The sequence below is a fragment of the Mirounga leonina genome, unplaced genomic scaffold (assembly GCF_011800145.1).
Source record: "Mirounga leonina isolate KUSES-001 unplaced genomic scaffold, KU_Mleo_1.0 Mir_82, whole genome shotgun sequence".
In the NCBI taxonomy this organism is placed as follows: domain Eukaryota; kingdom Metazoa; phylum Chordata; class Mammalia; order Carnivora; family Phocidae; genus Mirounga; species Mirounga leonina.
In genome coordinates this window covers 12,313,721-12,329,229 of record NW_023270825.1, presented here as the reverse complement: position 1 = coordinate 12,329,229, position 15,509 = coordinate 12,313,721, and the positions used below count along the sequence as shown (strand labels likewise).

Sequence of the window (15,509 nt, the reverse complement as noted above, 5' to 3'; positions counted from 1 at the left end):
CCGGGCTTCCAGGAGCTCCTGGTGTGGGTGGGACATAGGAACACACTTCATCCCAGCCACACAGGATGAACACCGCCGGGCGTGTGCAAGGGGCCTACAGGAAATGTGAAGCTTCAGAAGGCCCCGGGATGCGGCCCGCAGAGCTTGGCCTACCCCCTCCTCATCTGGCCCTGCTGGGGGAGATGGGCTGGGCCCAGGAGGCCTCAGGGGGGCACTAGGGGACCTCAAGGGGACTCAGTATGGCCAGAGCAGAGAGTCCCATGGGGGACCAGAAGTGGAGGAGTGTTGGACAAGGGGCAGAGTGTGGATTTTATCCCAAGAGCAATGCAAAGGTGCCCGAGGAACTCTTAGAAGGGGTCACTGTGGTGGCAGGACAGAGGGATGTGAAAGAGGACAGATGGAGGCTGAACAGCCAATTCAGATGCTTATGGGCGGCATCCTGTGTGCAGGCCCTGGGGTCAATGAGCAACGACAGAGAAGGCGGGCAGAGGCCCTCATTCTTCAACCTGCCTTTGGGCAGCAGCGGGGAGACATGCTGGCAGGTGGGGAAACACGCTCTGGAGGATGGGGAGCCCCTGGGGCCGGGCGGGGGGCAGGGTGGACTGATCATGAACCTAGCTCCCAACTGCCTTGCCAACAACCCATCCCACCCCTCGCTGCACGATCGGCTCCCATGTCTCGCTAGGATAAGCTCACTGGAAACACGCCCTTATACCATGCACAATGCCAGGCATCCCCTTTTACAGATGGGGGCAAGCCTCACCCAACACCCAGCAAGGGGTGTGGCAATTAGGACTGTGCCCTGCTCGGTTTCCACCTCTCAGACTATGTTTACTTTGGAGCCAGCACCGCCTAGAAAGCCATAAATCTCGGAGGAGTGAGGACAAGGCCCATCTTACCTTGACCCTGCTTAGGACGCAGACGGCAGCAAGGCACCTGCCCTGTGCTGTTGGGAATTTCAGCCAGAAACAAAACACGGGACAAGAGGAACCTCCAGGCAGCCTCTCTGCCTCCATCGTCCTCCCACACAGCCCGATGGCAGCAGTGAGGTGGGACACCTGCTTGCAAAGGGAAGTCAAGGACCACCGGTGCACCCACCTGTGCTTCCTGCTGTACGTACGGATGCCCACGCCGGTCTCCTCCTGCCGCGTGAACCCTCAAGTAAACCAGACTAGGGGCCGCAGAAGAGCTGCCAGAAGCTTAACACCAAAACATGGAAACTTGTGGTCCATATTTTTCGAACCAAAATTAACCTTGCCCTCGCCCTGAACTGCAAAGCCTTTTATCGTTTCCTCCCATGCGGCACTAACACACGCTGCCCCCGTGATATGCGTTACCGTGCTTCTCAGCAGTGACACTGGCCAGGCTCTCGGGGAGGGCACCTAGGCCATCTGCCACGCCCTGTGTCTAGAATTGGGTCCCCTACAGGGTAGGTATTCATGAGCTGGCACGAACAAAACCATCATGCTCCTCTCGCTGCCCTCCTGCCCGTTCACACCTACCACCACTCCACTCGGGAGAGGACAAAGGCTCTTGATTCTTCCTGTCCTTCTCCCCAGGCTAAGTCTTTCCATTGCTGATCAATGGCACTTTACCCGACTTGTGGGGCGATTATGAAGCACCTAGTGAGTGCCAGGCCCCGGGCATGCAGTCGAGTTAAGACCCAGTCCCTGCCCTCAGGGGCTCAAGGTGCACACAGGAAGCCTCTGGCCAAGCTCCACCCACAGACCTGCCATCAGCCCTGCCCACCCCACCTCTGGCAGAGAAAAGACAGCAGGAAGGAGAAAAATATCCCGTCCATCTAGGACTAGAGGCCTCATGCCTGGCAGTGCAGAAGAGAGAGCACCCACAGAATGCATATTCCTGGGGGTCCACTCCCAGGATCTAGGGTGGTGCCCAGGAATCTGCATTTTGAACAGGCCTCCTGAACGGACATGGACACAGGTAGATACAGACCACATCTTGAGAATTAGAGATCTAACACTCACATGCAGCGGTTTCATAGCTTTAAACTGATTAATACTTTAAATTATTTCATTATTAAGTTGATGTTAATCACATATCAGCTTATTCAAAAGAGTTAACACCCACTGCTAGCTTTTCACTTTCCACCTCCCTCCCCGTATTTCATTATGGAAATTTTAAAGTACACCGAAAAGTTGGAGTAAGTATTCTGAACGTCATGCACATACCACCTAGATTCTGTAATTAGTGTTTTGCTCTATTTGCTTTGTCACACGTCCACCCATCTACCCAGCTCTCTGTCCAGTTTGTCTTTGGTTTTTGGATGTGTACACATATTTGGCTCTTTTATAATCTCAGGTTTTATCACATGCAGGTCAATCTCAATTCACAGACACATTTCTGTATGTCATTGAGTGCTTCTAATTACTTAGAAATTATTCAGGAATCTTACGGTGAATCCCTTGGAAATGGGTATCAGCACACTCTGGAAAATCTGACTTTCCATATAAAGCTGGGCAACCTTGTTTACTGAAACACAAACATGGGCCCATCAAATATACCTGTGCATCAAGGCGGCGCTGTCCCTTGACACGCAGCCCTAGGGGGACTGAGTGGTCTAGGCCTGGGCCCCCCCGCATTCCAGGGCAGATGGCCCACCTCAATCCCTGCAGGCCCCAAATACCGCTGGCTCTCAACCCAAAGCAACATGTTTTGAGGTCTCTGAGCTGCATTCCAGGTTAACTCCCAACACACACCTACCTGAGTGCTCTGGTAGGCAGCTGGCCGGGGGGGGGGGGGGATGAGTGCCCAAGTACTCCCATCCGCTGACCCCTGTTGTCATGGGCATCAGAGCACAGCAAGACTCATCCTCTCTACAGTGCCCTGGACTCCACGGACCAGTCCCACTGCATCAGCCAGCCTGGGCTGCAAAGCCACTGCCTGCCCCCAAGTAAAATCTCACGCAGACACTATTTCTCTTGTGGTTAATAAAAACTAAAGCAAAATTTAAGGCATTACCAATCTCACCATAACTCTTCACTAGGACATTCATCAATGTGAAAAATGTTCTAGTTACTACAGAGAGGCATGAAATATGAGAACTGGAGAAATCTGAGGCCCCGGGGGTCCCAGGAGAAACCCCGAAAGTCTGGGAGCTCCGTGAAGCAGGGCACGCATCATCTTGTGTCTGGATCCCTCACTGTTGGTGCAGCCTGGGCGCCCACAGGCACTAACGAGCTGTGTCCGGAGGACCATGCAAGGCTGCTTGGACAGGGCCAGGCGTGAACACAGAGATCAGAGACTGGATCCTGACAGCCACCCACTCCACGGGACAGAGTCGGGGCGAGAGGTGGGAACCACACTCCGCCTCTGATCCCATCTGGGAGCTGCGTAAGGTCCCCCCAATGTGCAGGAGGGGATGCTAGGGCAGCGGTCTGGGCAAACGTGCAAGACTGTCTCTCCTTCTCCCAACTGTGGCATTTCTAGTAAGTGATGAGAGGCCCCGGTGTGTGCCCACGTCCCAGAACCTGTCTGTGCCGGGGATTTATGCCTTTCAAATTCAGCGTGGCCAGTGGACCATTTCCAGGACAAAGCCAGAGCTGAAGTCCCACCCCCACCTCTGGCTCAGGCCAAGGCCGCAGCACCAAAGGCGCCTTCTCTGCAGGAGGTAGGGTGTCACATTCCTCAGGGAACAGACACTCCTGGGGTAACAAACAGGGCCTGCCCCACGGTCTCCCCCACCCTCCTCCCATGGCCCAGAGGCAGGGCCTGGCTGGAGCAGGAGAGCAGGTCCGCGTCTTCAGCCACACAGCCTTCCCCCAAGCATGCCTGCCAGCAACACGGCTGGGAGACGGCCACCATGCTCCCCAGACCTGTGTTCAGTCCCCTCAAAAGCCTCCGTGGCAACTGGGGTTATTTCTTACCAAACAAGCCCATTTGGTTTGTGCTGACATCCTGATTTTACCAGCTCATGACAACTACTTCCAGACCCCGTGGGATTGGTGATGGGGGTAAAATCCCCGAGTCCTTGGAAAAGAGGGTCCCAGAACCTGCGGCTGATGGGTGAGGGGCTGAAGTATCAGTGACCCCACCTGGGTCTTGGTCTCCAGTCCCCCGTTAGCCCTGATGCCCTCCCCACCCCCCGCCATCCACCCAGAACCTCAGGATCCGAGTGGGTTCCACGACTGAGGGCTTATAATGGGACCAGCCCAAGTGCCAGGAATTCTGCCTCTTTCATCTGAAAAAAACTCATGAAGTGGTAGGACTATCTCTATTTTAAGGATGAAGAAACGGAGTCCTGGCAAGAGTTAACCAGAGAAAACAGCAAGAAGAAGAAAAATCATCCTTGAGTAGAAGGTCATCACTGTGGTATGAAGCAGGAGAAGGAAAAATCCTAAAAGAAATCAGAGCTCTTCATTACAGAACCATGTTCTCTCCCCTCCCTCACCCCTCTGACACCTCCAGCCAGGCAAGGAGCACAGAGGGGCCTTCTGGGGCAGCGCAGACAGGCTGAGGTACGGGGAAAGCATCGCTGTGGAGATCCTACGGCTCCCTTTTCCCCAAAACCCGCAGGTGCGTCTGGAAGGCGCAGGCTCACCTCCATGCGGGCCTTATAGAAGTCCACGTCATGCAGCTTCTCCTTGCAGCGCACCAGTTCCATCTCCAGCCTGTCCACGCGGTTGGCCTTCTCCCTCAGGGAATCCAGCTCATCTCGATAGGCGCGAGCAGAGCGGGCATCAGCCGCCAGCTGGATGTTCTGGAAGGTAGGAAAAGGCATGGGAACCCAGGTTAGGGCATCCCTCCTTGGAGGGAAGAGGGAGCCAAGTGCCTGCTGTGTAATGTTTCCAGGACGTCCCAGGAGAAGCCAGGTCCTGGTGGCTGGGCAGGTCTGTGTGTGTGTGTGTGGGGGGGTCCCCACACACTGTCACGAAGACACAGGGTCACCCCCCAAAGCAGTTCTTAGGACAAGTGGCTCTCAGGCAGTGCTGCTTTGGGCTGGACAGAAACAGGCCTTTGCTGGAAGCTCCTGAGGCTGCATTCCCAAGCCTCCAGGCCACAGTTACTGGGGAATCCCAGCCACCAGCACCCGCTCCTCCTGGACACACGCACAGGCCCTCCCACTCACCTCCTGCTTGACTTTCTGCAGCTCCAGCACCAGCTGGTCCACCTCGTGCCTGGTGTCCACAAGCTGTTCTGTCTTCTCCTCCCTGGGGGGCGATTTGGAGGGACCGTAGTGAGGCCTCCTCAATTAACATTCCCCCAGCCCCCCACCTCATGAGACCAGAGCAGGGAGAGGGAAGGGGACACTTCTGGGAGTGAGGAGGGCAGTCTGCAGATGGAGCCTGCAGAAAGGTTTCTACTCAAATGCTTTTCCCATTTTTAACTTTTTAAAGCCTGCTCTCAAACCCCACCCACCAGACTCTGCTGGATTTCCCTCTGAGGGTGTGGGCCAGGTAAGGAGGCTCTGGCCAAAGACGCATTCCCCATAGCCAGGCAGGCAGCGAGGGGGAGGCGGGCAGCTCCTGAGATGGGGTGAAGTGATATTCACCTGCTGCAGGAAAGACGGGACAGCAGGTTCACCCGATGGGGTGAACTGCATCCTCCCTCCAGCCAAGAAAACATCCCCGTGTGTGATCGTTCCTGCCCCCAACTGGACTCGTGTGGACAGGAGGCTACTTCTATAGACAATCTGTAACCCAGACTGGCAGGAGCCCAGACAGGGAGGCAACCAGTCCACATTCAAACAGCGACCCCACTCGGAGTTGAGCCCGCTGACACCGGGGCCCACGTCAGAGCGCTCCTGTCAGCTGCATGGCCCAGAAGTAGACCGCACGACAGACACGCCCACACCACAGCAGAAAGGCAGCCCAGGGTCACCAGAGACTCACAGCTCCTGCCTGACACGGCGCAGCCTGGCCTTGGTGTCGGCCAGCTCCACGGCCAGGTGCTGCTTGTCCTCGCTGGACAGGCTGCTGGTGGGGCTGGGGGTGGACTCGGCGCTGGAGGACTTGAGCGGGCTGGGCGGGTGCTGTGCCTGCAGGTAGTCCCGCTCCTGGGTCAGGTCCACGATCAGCTGCGGCGGGGCGGAGAGAGGAGGGAAAGCAGCGGTCTCACCAGCACACCCCGCACAGCGCACATGGCCACACTCGTCGGAAGACAAGGAGAAAGTGAGAGAATAGGCTGGCTGGGAACGAGAAACCACGAGGGAGGGAGGCAGGAGAAAGGGGGTGTGAGTTTTTAAGAAGAGACGAAATATCCAGTGGGACGACCAGGAGCGTGTGACTGGAGGAGCGCCCCCACTCAGACAAGAGCTCAGCATTTCTAGGACCTTCTCCCATGGGTGTCAGGTGACGCACCTCCGTGCACTCGTCTCGCTCATCGATGAGCCTCCTGAGATGAAACACCATGTTCCTCGAGAGGGCCTCCAGCTCCTCTGGGGCCACGTCGGGGAGCTCCAGCCACTGCAGGTCGAACACGTTCTCCTGGTTGTGGGTCACCTGTGGGCACACAGGTAGGCACTGCAGAGGCCGGCCGGGAGCATCCATTCCCTACGTTAGGCGAGGTGGGGTCCTGGCTGACTCACTCCATCAACACCATCAACCCTTCACGGACAAATCCTCTGCTGTCAGAAGGGCACTGCGTAAGCAGGTGCAAGCTCCCTTCAACAAACCCCTCCCGCTTTCAACACCGCCTTTAAGAGGACCTGGGTTTTGCTCGAATGCCAGAAAGCGCTCCTACAATATAGTCTTTCCCTAAACAGTCCTCAGATACTGTTCCTGGAGCACCGTCAACTTCCAACACAAGGAAGGGAAGCCTCAGGGGCTCTGAGGGGGAGGAGAAGGACCCTGTGTTATTACTTCAAATCAAACGTGCATATGGCAAATGTTACATCAAACTCTTACATCAGAATGCTGGGTACATGACAATTTTATTTTGGGGGGAAATAGGTCATAATCTAAAACGACCTTCAGGTAAGCCTGTATCTCATCCCCACAGGTCACGTAAGATCATCTGGTTTCCCCTTTCCGCCAGGTGTGAGAGGAGGCCCCCAGCTATGTCTGTTCTGGGCAGCCTCTCTATGGCTTCTGCCAGCCTGACCTTCTCGCCACCTCCCCCTCCAGACCTACCAAGGGGGCAGAAGATCTATTTTGAGTATCTGATGTCTCAGTTTTGGGAAGAGAAGTATTCGTGGACTCAGGCTTCAACCAGGGAAAATAAAAAGAAACCACGGCTATCCACTCAGTGAGGCACACCAAAAAAAGTTCTTAAATTTTTCAGAGAGTACACAGAGACAGAAAACAGTTAAACAGAAACAAAAGATAGGGCCCTTTAGTGTCTCAAAGACAACCCCTTTCTTACCTGTCCCCCACCTTACAAAGGAAACACTGAGATTCAGCTGATCACGAAGATCAGGAGAAATCTCATCCAGTGGTTCAGGGCGCACTCAGGACTCGGAGTGGAGGCTGGGTGCTAGGGCCTGCCCCCAAACCAAGGCTGGAGGAAGGCCTCTGTGGAGGGGTTGCAGGGGCTCAACCCCAGGAGCATGTCAGTCTCCCAAGGAGCTTTTATTAAAGGCTGGTGCCCATCCTCCCCTAGTTCTGCACACCCGAACATTTAAGAAGCACCCAGCTAATGGTGAAGCCCAGCCCCCACCACCAGTCACCACATGAGAGGCATGCAGGACTCCTTTCTGGCCACATCGCTTCTCTCGCTCTCTTTTTAACATCCTGCTGTCTGAGCAGGAAAGGCAGAAAGTGGAAAGACCTGGCGAGTTTCAAGGACCCAGGCCCTGGAATAAACACAATTTTCAAAATACACAGACGTGCAAGGAAAATTAAAAAGCAGAACCATTCTGAGGCTCACCATTGGTCAGCCCCTGATACGGGCGGTTGAGAATATGTTACATTACTGACTTTCCCTGATGGACTCCCTCCCTCCCTGCAACGAGCTACATCCACCTCCTTCAGATCCTGGCTCAGAGCTCACCACCCCCATGCGCAGTGCCCTGGGCAGCTGTGGGAGCCCCCCCCCCCGAGCCCAGGAGCAGCCTGTCCCCGGTGCCAGCACGGGGACCTCTGCCCTCAGCTGCTTCTGTCAATTAGACACCCGCTCCTCCAAGCTCCTCTGCGTGTCTTTTTTGTGTCTTTACTTCATCTGTCCAATTACACTGGAGGCTGAACCGTATCTCCTGAGGTGATTAAAGCATACAGGGCTCCTTTTGGAGAGAGGGTGGTGTGGAGGTCAGGGAAGGCAATTTTCAGGTGGGCACTTGCCTCTCCAGGCTCATTTTCCAGGGAAACCACATCCACCTAAGGGCAATGGCGGAGGGGCTGCTCTCAGGCAGAGCCCTCCTGACCCCATCCATCCAGGAGACTTGCTCTCTGCACAAGCCCTCTGGGACTTGCCAGTTTTTAACTCCCCAAGTAGGGCAGCTTATTTCTCTGTCACGTCACTGACAAAAGCAGAGAATCTCTCTCTATAAAGATCAACCATTCTAAGGAGGGTGACATTTGCCAGAAGACATTCTCAGGGTCTGTAAATCAAATTCTGAGCCTAAACCACTTGATAGCTCTTAAAAATAGTCTGAGTCCATATTAGGCAAGAAGAGGAGGCAAAAGAAGACTTGATTGAGGGTTTAAAAAAAATTTTTTTTTCTTATTTCTACCCCATTTTAGCTTGCTGATGGTTACCTTTCCAAATAGAATCAATGTGTCTGCGGCATCTGAATCCTAACAGAAGCATGATCTTTAAGCTTCTCCCCATGGATCATGCTCAGCTCCGGGTGGCCACAGGAGCGGCCGTCCACAGCCACACCCCACAGAGCCACACACCTACCTCCTGTATATGGGCCACGATCCCGGCTTGGGTCTCAATGTCCAGCTGTTTGATTCTCTCAATAAATTCCTCTTTCCTCTCACACTGTGGAGGGTTACAGGTATTAATGGAAGCTCTGCGAGGGCAACCTAGGGCCACCCCGCCGCCAAAGTATAGTTTCAAAACGAACTGCCCAGCCACCCAAGCCTTCTCCGGCTTCCTCCTTCATAACCAAGCAAGCTCCTGTCCTCCCAGAAGCCTTCCCCCATGGAGGCTTCTCTAGATGTTGCTCAGACTACCGGTATCAGACCTACAGCAGAATCACCTGGGGGGTGATTTTGAAAAAGCTCATCCCAGACTGACAACACTGGGGAGGTGTTGCGGGAGGGGGGGGGGGGGAGCGGATGCTGAAGTCTGTACTTTAATCAGCTCTCCAGGGGATTCTTAAACAAGAGCAGGAACACCCGGTCTAGGCCAGGGGCTGGCAAACTTCATCCGTAAAGGGCCAGATGTGAAAAAAAAAATCTCAGACCCAGTGGGCCATTTGGCCTCAGCTCTGCCACTGTGGCGTGAATGCAGCCACAGAGGATATGTAAAGGAGCGAGCATGGCTGTGTTCATAAGACTTCACAGGTGGCAGGTCAATGTGGCCCACAGGCCGTAGTTCCAGATGCTTCTATACTGGGGACAGGGTGCTCATGGCATCCTGGCCCACGGGTCCCCACCTGCCCTCTGGCCCAAGGTGCCCTGTGCCAGACATGGTGGCCACCACTCTCTCAGGAACCCAAGAATTCCTACCTCACAACTGCAAACCCACAATGGCTGAGAGCAGGCCCTCCCCCACCCCCCGGCCCCCGGCCCCGACCCAATCCCTACCTGGACGGCACAGCCTAGCACCAGCAGCAGCAGCTTCTTTATTTCTTCCATGCTCTTCCCTAAACCAAAAGAGCAGCATATCTAGTTAAGCTCAACTGTTCATAAAATTTCACCAGTGATCTGTGTCTGCAGCAGGGGGAGGGGAGGTGGAACCCAGCTAGAGAGACAGTAGTCTTTCTGTCCAGCGATAACCATCTAGGTGTGCACACTCCCATCTGTTTTCTTTGTATGGGCTGATTTTTCAAACAAATGAGAATTCTGTCTGTAGCTATCTGTGGCCCTTTTCCACTCAGATAGCACAAATGTCCTCTCATGATAATGAATGAACTTCAGAACCAGCCCCTCTTTTTGGTGTGTGAGAAGCAAAGCGCAGGGGAGAGAGTAATCCCCAAGGAAAATACCGACTGCTCCAAAGTAAGGCTGTACAGAACTCTGCCTGGCCATCATGCAGAATGTCAGACAGACAAGGGAGAAGAGCGAAACAAACCCCCACCCCCATCACCCCGCTTCACATGATCAACAGCTTGCACATCAGTTCACCCCCTCCCCCACGTTCTCTGTCGCAGTGTTTGGCTGGAGTATTCTAGAGCAGATCCCAAACATGTATGTGTCATTTTTTTTTTTAAGATTTTATTCATTTGAGAGAGAGAGAGGGAGAGGGAGAGAGCGAGCAAGCAAGCATGAGTGGGGAGAGGGGCAGAGGGAGAGGGAGAAGCAGACTCCCTGCTGAGCGCAGAGCACAACACGGGGACTCCATCCCAGGACTCTGGGATCATGACCTGAGCCGAAGGCAGTCGCTTAACCGACTGAGCCACCCAGGCTCCCTGGCCCAATCAGTTTTGATCACGTAAATAAACAGAGTCAGACACTGGGCTCTAGACCGGCTCGGTCACCCAAAGAGATGTGACTCCAACAAGCCGAACTCTGTCTCGCAGGCTTGGTCTCCGTATCTACGAAACGGTTTCCATACCTTACAGTGTGATGAACTGGGTGATGTGCAAGTTTGCCTGCAGGTGAAAAATTCCACAGGGCTCTCCCATTCTTATTGTGTCCTGTTCTATTTGGGAGAGAAGCAACACACCACAAATAGCATGGTGTTCTCGACAGACTTAGCGGCACCTGCTCACTCTGTGCAAATATGGCCCAATGTATCCCCAACGACCGCCAGGACGAGAAAACCGAACTTGAGTCCCAAGAATCAGTGTTGTGGTTCATTTCCAGTCCTTGGGCGTAATGTGTGTGTGGAGTGACATGCGATCTTGTCCTAATATTTCTCAACTGAGAAATAGCTCAACACAGCTTTTCCCCACATCATGGCTGAGCCTCAGGTATGGCGGCTGGGCATTAGCTCAACCAAAACTGCACTCCCCCTTCTCACCTTCCAGCCTGAAGGTGGGCAGGAGGGGTTGGGGGACTAGGCCTCAGGGACCCTTCAGAGCACGCAGATCCACAGTCCTAAGAATATGCTTAAGGTTTGGTACCGCACATCAGTGTACTATGGTCAAGCCCTTCTCTTTGCTGATAAGGTCCAGAACTTTATCAATGTTTGAAATGGAAAAAATTTCAGACTAATGCATTCTTTTAACTGGAGGCCTTTTCCTTGGCCCAAGAGGTTCTAATCCACAGACATAAATAAATGCATGACCACAATGACTAACTTTTGCATTAAAGCTGAGTTGATGATCAATCATGATTTTAGTTTTGATAACAAGGAAATGCCCACCTGAACATTCAAAGCCTGCGATCAGTCTCACCAAAATCTTTCCCTGGCCACAGTGCTGCATCCAGCCCATGTGAGTGCTCTCACCTCTGTCCCCTCGATCAGTCCCCAGACACCTGGCAAGTGCCCCTCATAAGCCTTTGGTGGACCTAAAAGGTGCAGACCCGCACCCCCCCCCCCGCCACCCAGGTGTTGCCAGTGATGATTCACCTTCCACAGGCCACGCACCTGGTGTATAACCAGCAGGGAGCAGACATGCAGGAGGAAAGCATCTGGAAGGTCTCAGATCGGCTCAGACAGAAGTCAGAGTTCACACGCGAATCTTTACATACTCTGTTCACAGGAAAGGCCCCAAAGGTCCTAATTATATCATACTTTAGAATAATTTAAACTCCGATGATCCACGTTCCCCAGCTCATGATGGATAAAAACAGCAAGCTGACTGCGGGAACAACACCAAACAGGCCCACTAACAACATCAGGAGCATCAGTCAGCTACCTGACTGCAGGGAAGAGACCAGAAACCCCGTGCACATGCACACAAAGGGCTCAAACTACATTCTGTGACTTTTCGGTAAAAGAACAAAGGGTTCTGTTCCCTCAGCACCAAGCAGCCACACACAATGACAACCGTGAGTCATTCACTCACTCGCTCGCACCCATTAGGAAAGTATGGAATTCCTGTTTGCTACATTTTAGAACAGAGTCGGGGCAAAGTGTTTAAAGGAGAGGGTCTTCGAAAAATTTTCATGGAAAAAAATTATTTAAAATTAACTTTTTGGCGATGAACAGAGTCCTAGGAAATTTGCCTCTGCCGTCATTCATTTCTTTTTAAGATTTTATTTATTTGAGAGAGAGAGAGCACAGAGGCAGAGGGAGAAGCAAACCCCCCTCTGAGCGGGGAGCCTGATGCGGGGCTCCATCCCAGGACCCCGGGATCATGACCTGAGCCAAAGGCAGACACCACCCAGGCGCCCACCTCTGCCCTCAGTTCAAATGAAGCAATGCTGTGTGTGCTCAGTCTCACCAGGTGAAGCAAATACAAACATTTGCTTACAACAAATGCACCCTGTGATTTTTACCCCTCCACAGATTCCTATGCGATTTAAAAAATAAATAAATAAAAAAGAGCACAAGTTCCCTCGTTTCTCCCGGAAGCTGCTACCAAACTTCTCTCAAGATTTCAACAGTAAGGCGAACTGCTATTTTCATAAATCTGCCAGATTGTGGGTTTTGAATAGTTTCAAAACATACCAGAAGACTCTGTACTGGGCCCCTGCCAGCAAGGCTAGCTCAGTGACACAGTTAAGAAACAGACCTACAGATCACGCCCTCCCAAGCCCCTACTACGTGCCGGGGGCTCGATGACCACAGAACTGGAATCAACACAGTCCTCTGAGCTCAGACCAAGACCACCAGCAGTTTTAAAAAGCTGATAAGTGCTATGGAAACCCAGAGGAAGGACATCTAGTTTGCAGTAAGGCTCAGGCAAGGCTTCCTCAAGGAAGTGACCTCTGAGCTGAGACCCAAGGATGAGGAGCGATGTGGGAGGCAGGTGAACCTGAGCATTTCGGGCGCGGGGATCAGCACGTGCAAGGCCCAGAGGTAAGGGAAGAGGGCGTTTGTCAAATTATAAATGCTTCCTGGTTAAGCTCACTAGGATGGCTTTTCAGAGCGAGAAATGGGGGCAGGGTACAAAGCGATGTGGATTTCTGTACTGAGTCACAAGCAACCAAGGGGTGGGGGGAGGGCTGAAAACATACGACACCCTCTGCATCTACCCGCAACCCCAGGGGGATTCCCATGACAGCCTGAGCTAATGGCTGAGTCTAAGAAAAACCTTACTTTACTACCTGCTTCCTGAAGTCCCGACACAGAGAAACTCAGAGCAGCTGTTCTTCGCAGAGCCGGAATGCATCTGCTGATCTAAGCTACATATAAAGCTACAGATGTTTGCAGCAGTCAGCTCCCAAAACAGAAGGGAAACTATCTGATATCGCACGTGTGGTGAGGGTGGGCGTGGAGACAGGAGGGCAGTTTGACAATTAAAGTACATGAACTTCTAAAACGTGGCGGCTGGATTAGATCAGGGTTGGAAAATCCCCTCTCATCTTGTGTCCATAGCGCACGCAGCTCCTCATTCCCATCAGCTGCTTACTGAGCCTGGAATGAGGCCTCAGAATCCTTCTGAACAGAGCACACAACAGCCACTGCCAATCGGCGGAAGTTGACACGTGCTACAAAACCCATCTTCCCTGCCCGGTACATGATCTCTAGGGTCCTTTTTGGCTCTACTCTGATTCTCTAAGAGGCAGCTGTCTGAATGTTCACACTTCCTGGTCTCTGGACACGGAAAATAAAGCTTTTCCTCTATCAATGATCGCTTCGGTATGAAGGTGGGGATTTGGGCAAGGGGACACCCAGTCCCTTCTTAGATGGAGCTCCTCCTGACCCCAGTTGCACACCCTCCACCTGGCTGACGTCGGAAGGCATGGCGATGACCTGTTAAGACCAGAGAAAAGTAATGACGCAGAGTCCTGTCTCGCTAACTCCACTCTCCACAACCACAGAGGCCCGGGATCCGCAAACTGCCGGCAAGGCTGAGGTTTTAACCCTCACAGGCTGGAGAATGGACCCATTAGAGTTAATTCTGCCCTCCCCACATGCCCTTCATGCCTACAGACCATGACTGCCCTTGCACAGAGCACACGATCGTTTGACTGAATCCCCAGAGGACAGTATTCTCTCCATCTTACAAACAAGAACAGGCTTAGACAAGCGGAGTCACAGAACGCAGATCGGGTCCCGGGCTGGTCACCGCCTGCTTTGCCCTAACTCCCTACCATCCCTGTCATTACTGATGGTCACAGTTCCTTCCAGAGCAAGGCTCTATCTGGCTGAGCATCTGATGCCAGCACGCCAGCGTGCAGGCAGTTAAACAGGTAAGCAGGTAGTGCCTGTTGCCTGGACGAGTCACATTAAACCGTTCACATCGAATCCCCGGGTAGAAGAACACAGAGAACGGGCTCACTTTCCTTCCCTGCTGGGATGGAGACCACGCCTACGTACGTACGTATTTTTTTCTTACTAATTCTACATGCTGCTCTCCTCTGCCTTATGTGTTGGGTCAATCACCAACTATGCTCTGCTCGGTTTCCTATTTAAAAAAAACACCCACTCCCTAAGGGTGCTTGTGGGGCTGTCTCGTCGATTTAAAACCAGCACTGCACTGAGCATGACCCCTGTACGTGTCTCCTCAGTGTAGACACCCCGAGACTCACCCACACATGGCACAGCTCTGCGGGCCCTCCCGGGGGCTCCGCTTACATCAAAAACTGCTGTTTATTACTATATTCACAGTCAGGGTCACCTTCCCCGGGCACTGCCGAGGAACAGAGTGGGTGGCATGTTCCTGGTGGGTGGGCCCATGGGGACCCTCCACACACCTGTCCCGGTCCATGCGGTCTGAATCAGGCACCTCCACCTGCTACCTCCCCATCTGAAGAGCAAACCCTGTGAAACCCTTACCTAGCTTTCTTACACCCAGAACGCGGCCCCCACCGGGCATTAACATAACTCCTTTTTCATTTAATTATTAAATAAATGGTTATCACAGGTGGACTCTGGCAGGTACGGAGTCACATGTCCGTGTGAAATGGGCAGAGGCCTCCCAAGCGCAGCCTGACCAGTGGGCCCCTCATTCCAGTGTCTGTCCACCACCCACAGCAAGCCTGCCCCCGTCCCATGGACACCCCAGCAGCACCGCGTGGGCAGCAAGAAGCCTCTGCCCAGTGACGGAAGGCAGCTGCTCCCAGGTGACCGAGAGCTCGGCAACAGCCACACCAAGCCCCTCAGACGGTATCACCCACCACAAGGGCTCCCCACTGCACCCAGCCTGCCTGAGCCACAGCAGGGGAGAGCTAATTCTCCCGAGCCCCCAACACCAGAAGACCAGAAAAAGCAGAATCGACCACCAGACTTCAGCGAGAGACCCAGCATTCGCACAGGCTGTAGGCGAGAAGGTGGCGGCCCAGGCAGGACAGGATGTGAGAGGCAGGGTCCCTCCCGACCACCAGGAGGAAAACTCAAAGCCCACATCCTATCAGTGACCATAAAGACCTTTCACAAATAACATC

The 15,509-nt window shown here is 53.5% G+C and overlaps 1 protein-coding gene across 1 annotated transcript in view; it reads right to left on the bottom strand.

Moving 5' to 3' along the window:
- Positions 1–15,509, bottom strand: part of CCDC88C (coiled-coil domain containing 88C) — a 120,869-nt gene that overhangs the window by 51,082 nt on the left and 54,278 nt on the right. The window contains exons 5-10 of the mRNA XM_034992781.1: positions 9,654–9,712; positions 8,800–8,883; positions 6,321–6,461; positions 5,853–6,037; positions 5,090–5,171; positions 4,562–4,720 (exon numbers count right to left, since the gene is read on the bottom strand). Of these exons, the coding sequence (XP_034848672.1) occupies positions 4,562–4,720; positions 5,090–5,171; positions 5,853–6,037; positions 6,321–6,461; positions 8,800–8,883; positions 9,654–9,712 (710 nt within the window). The remainder of the gene's footprint in view (positions 1–4,561; positions 4,721–5,089; positions 5,172–5,852; positions 6,038–6,320; positions 6,462–8,799; positions 8,884–9,653; positions 9,713–15,509) is intronic.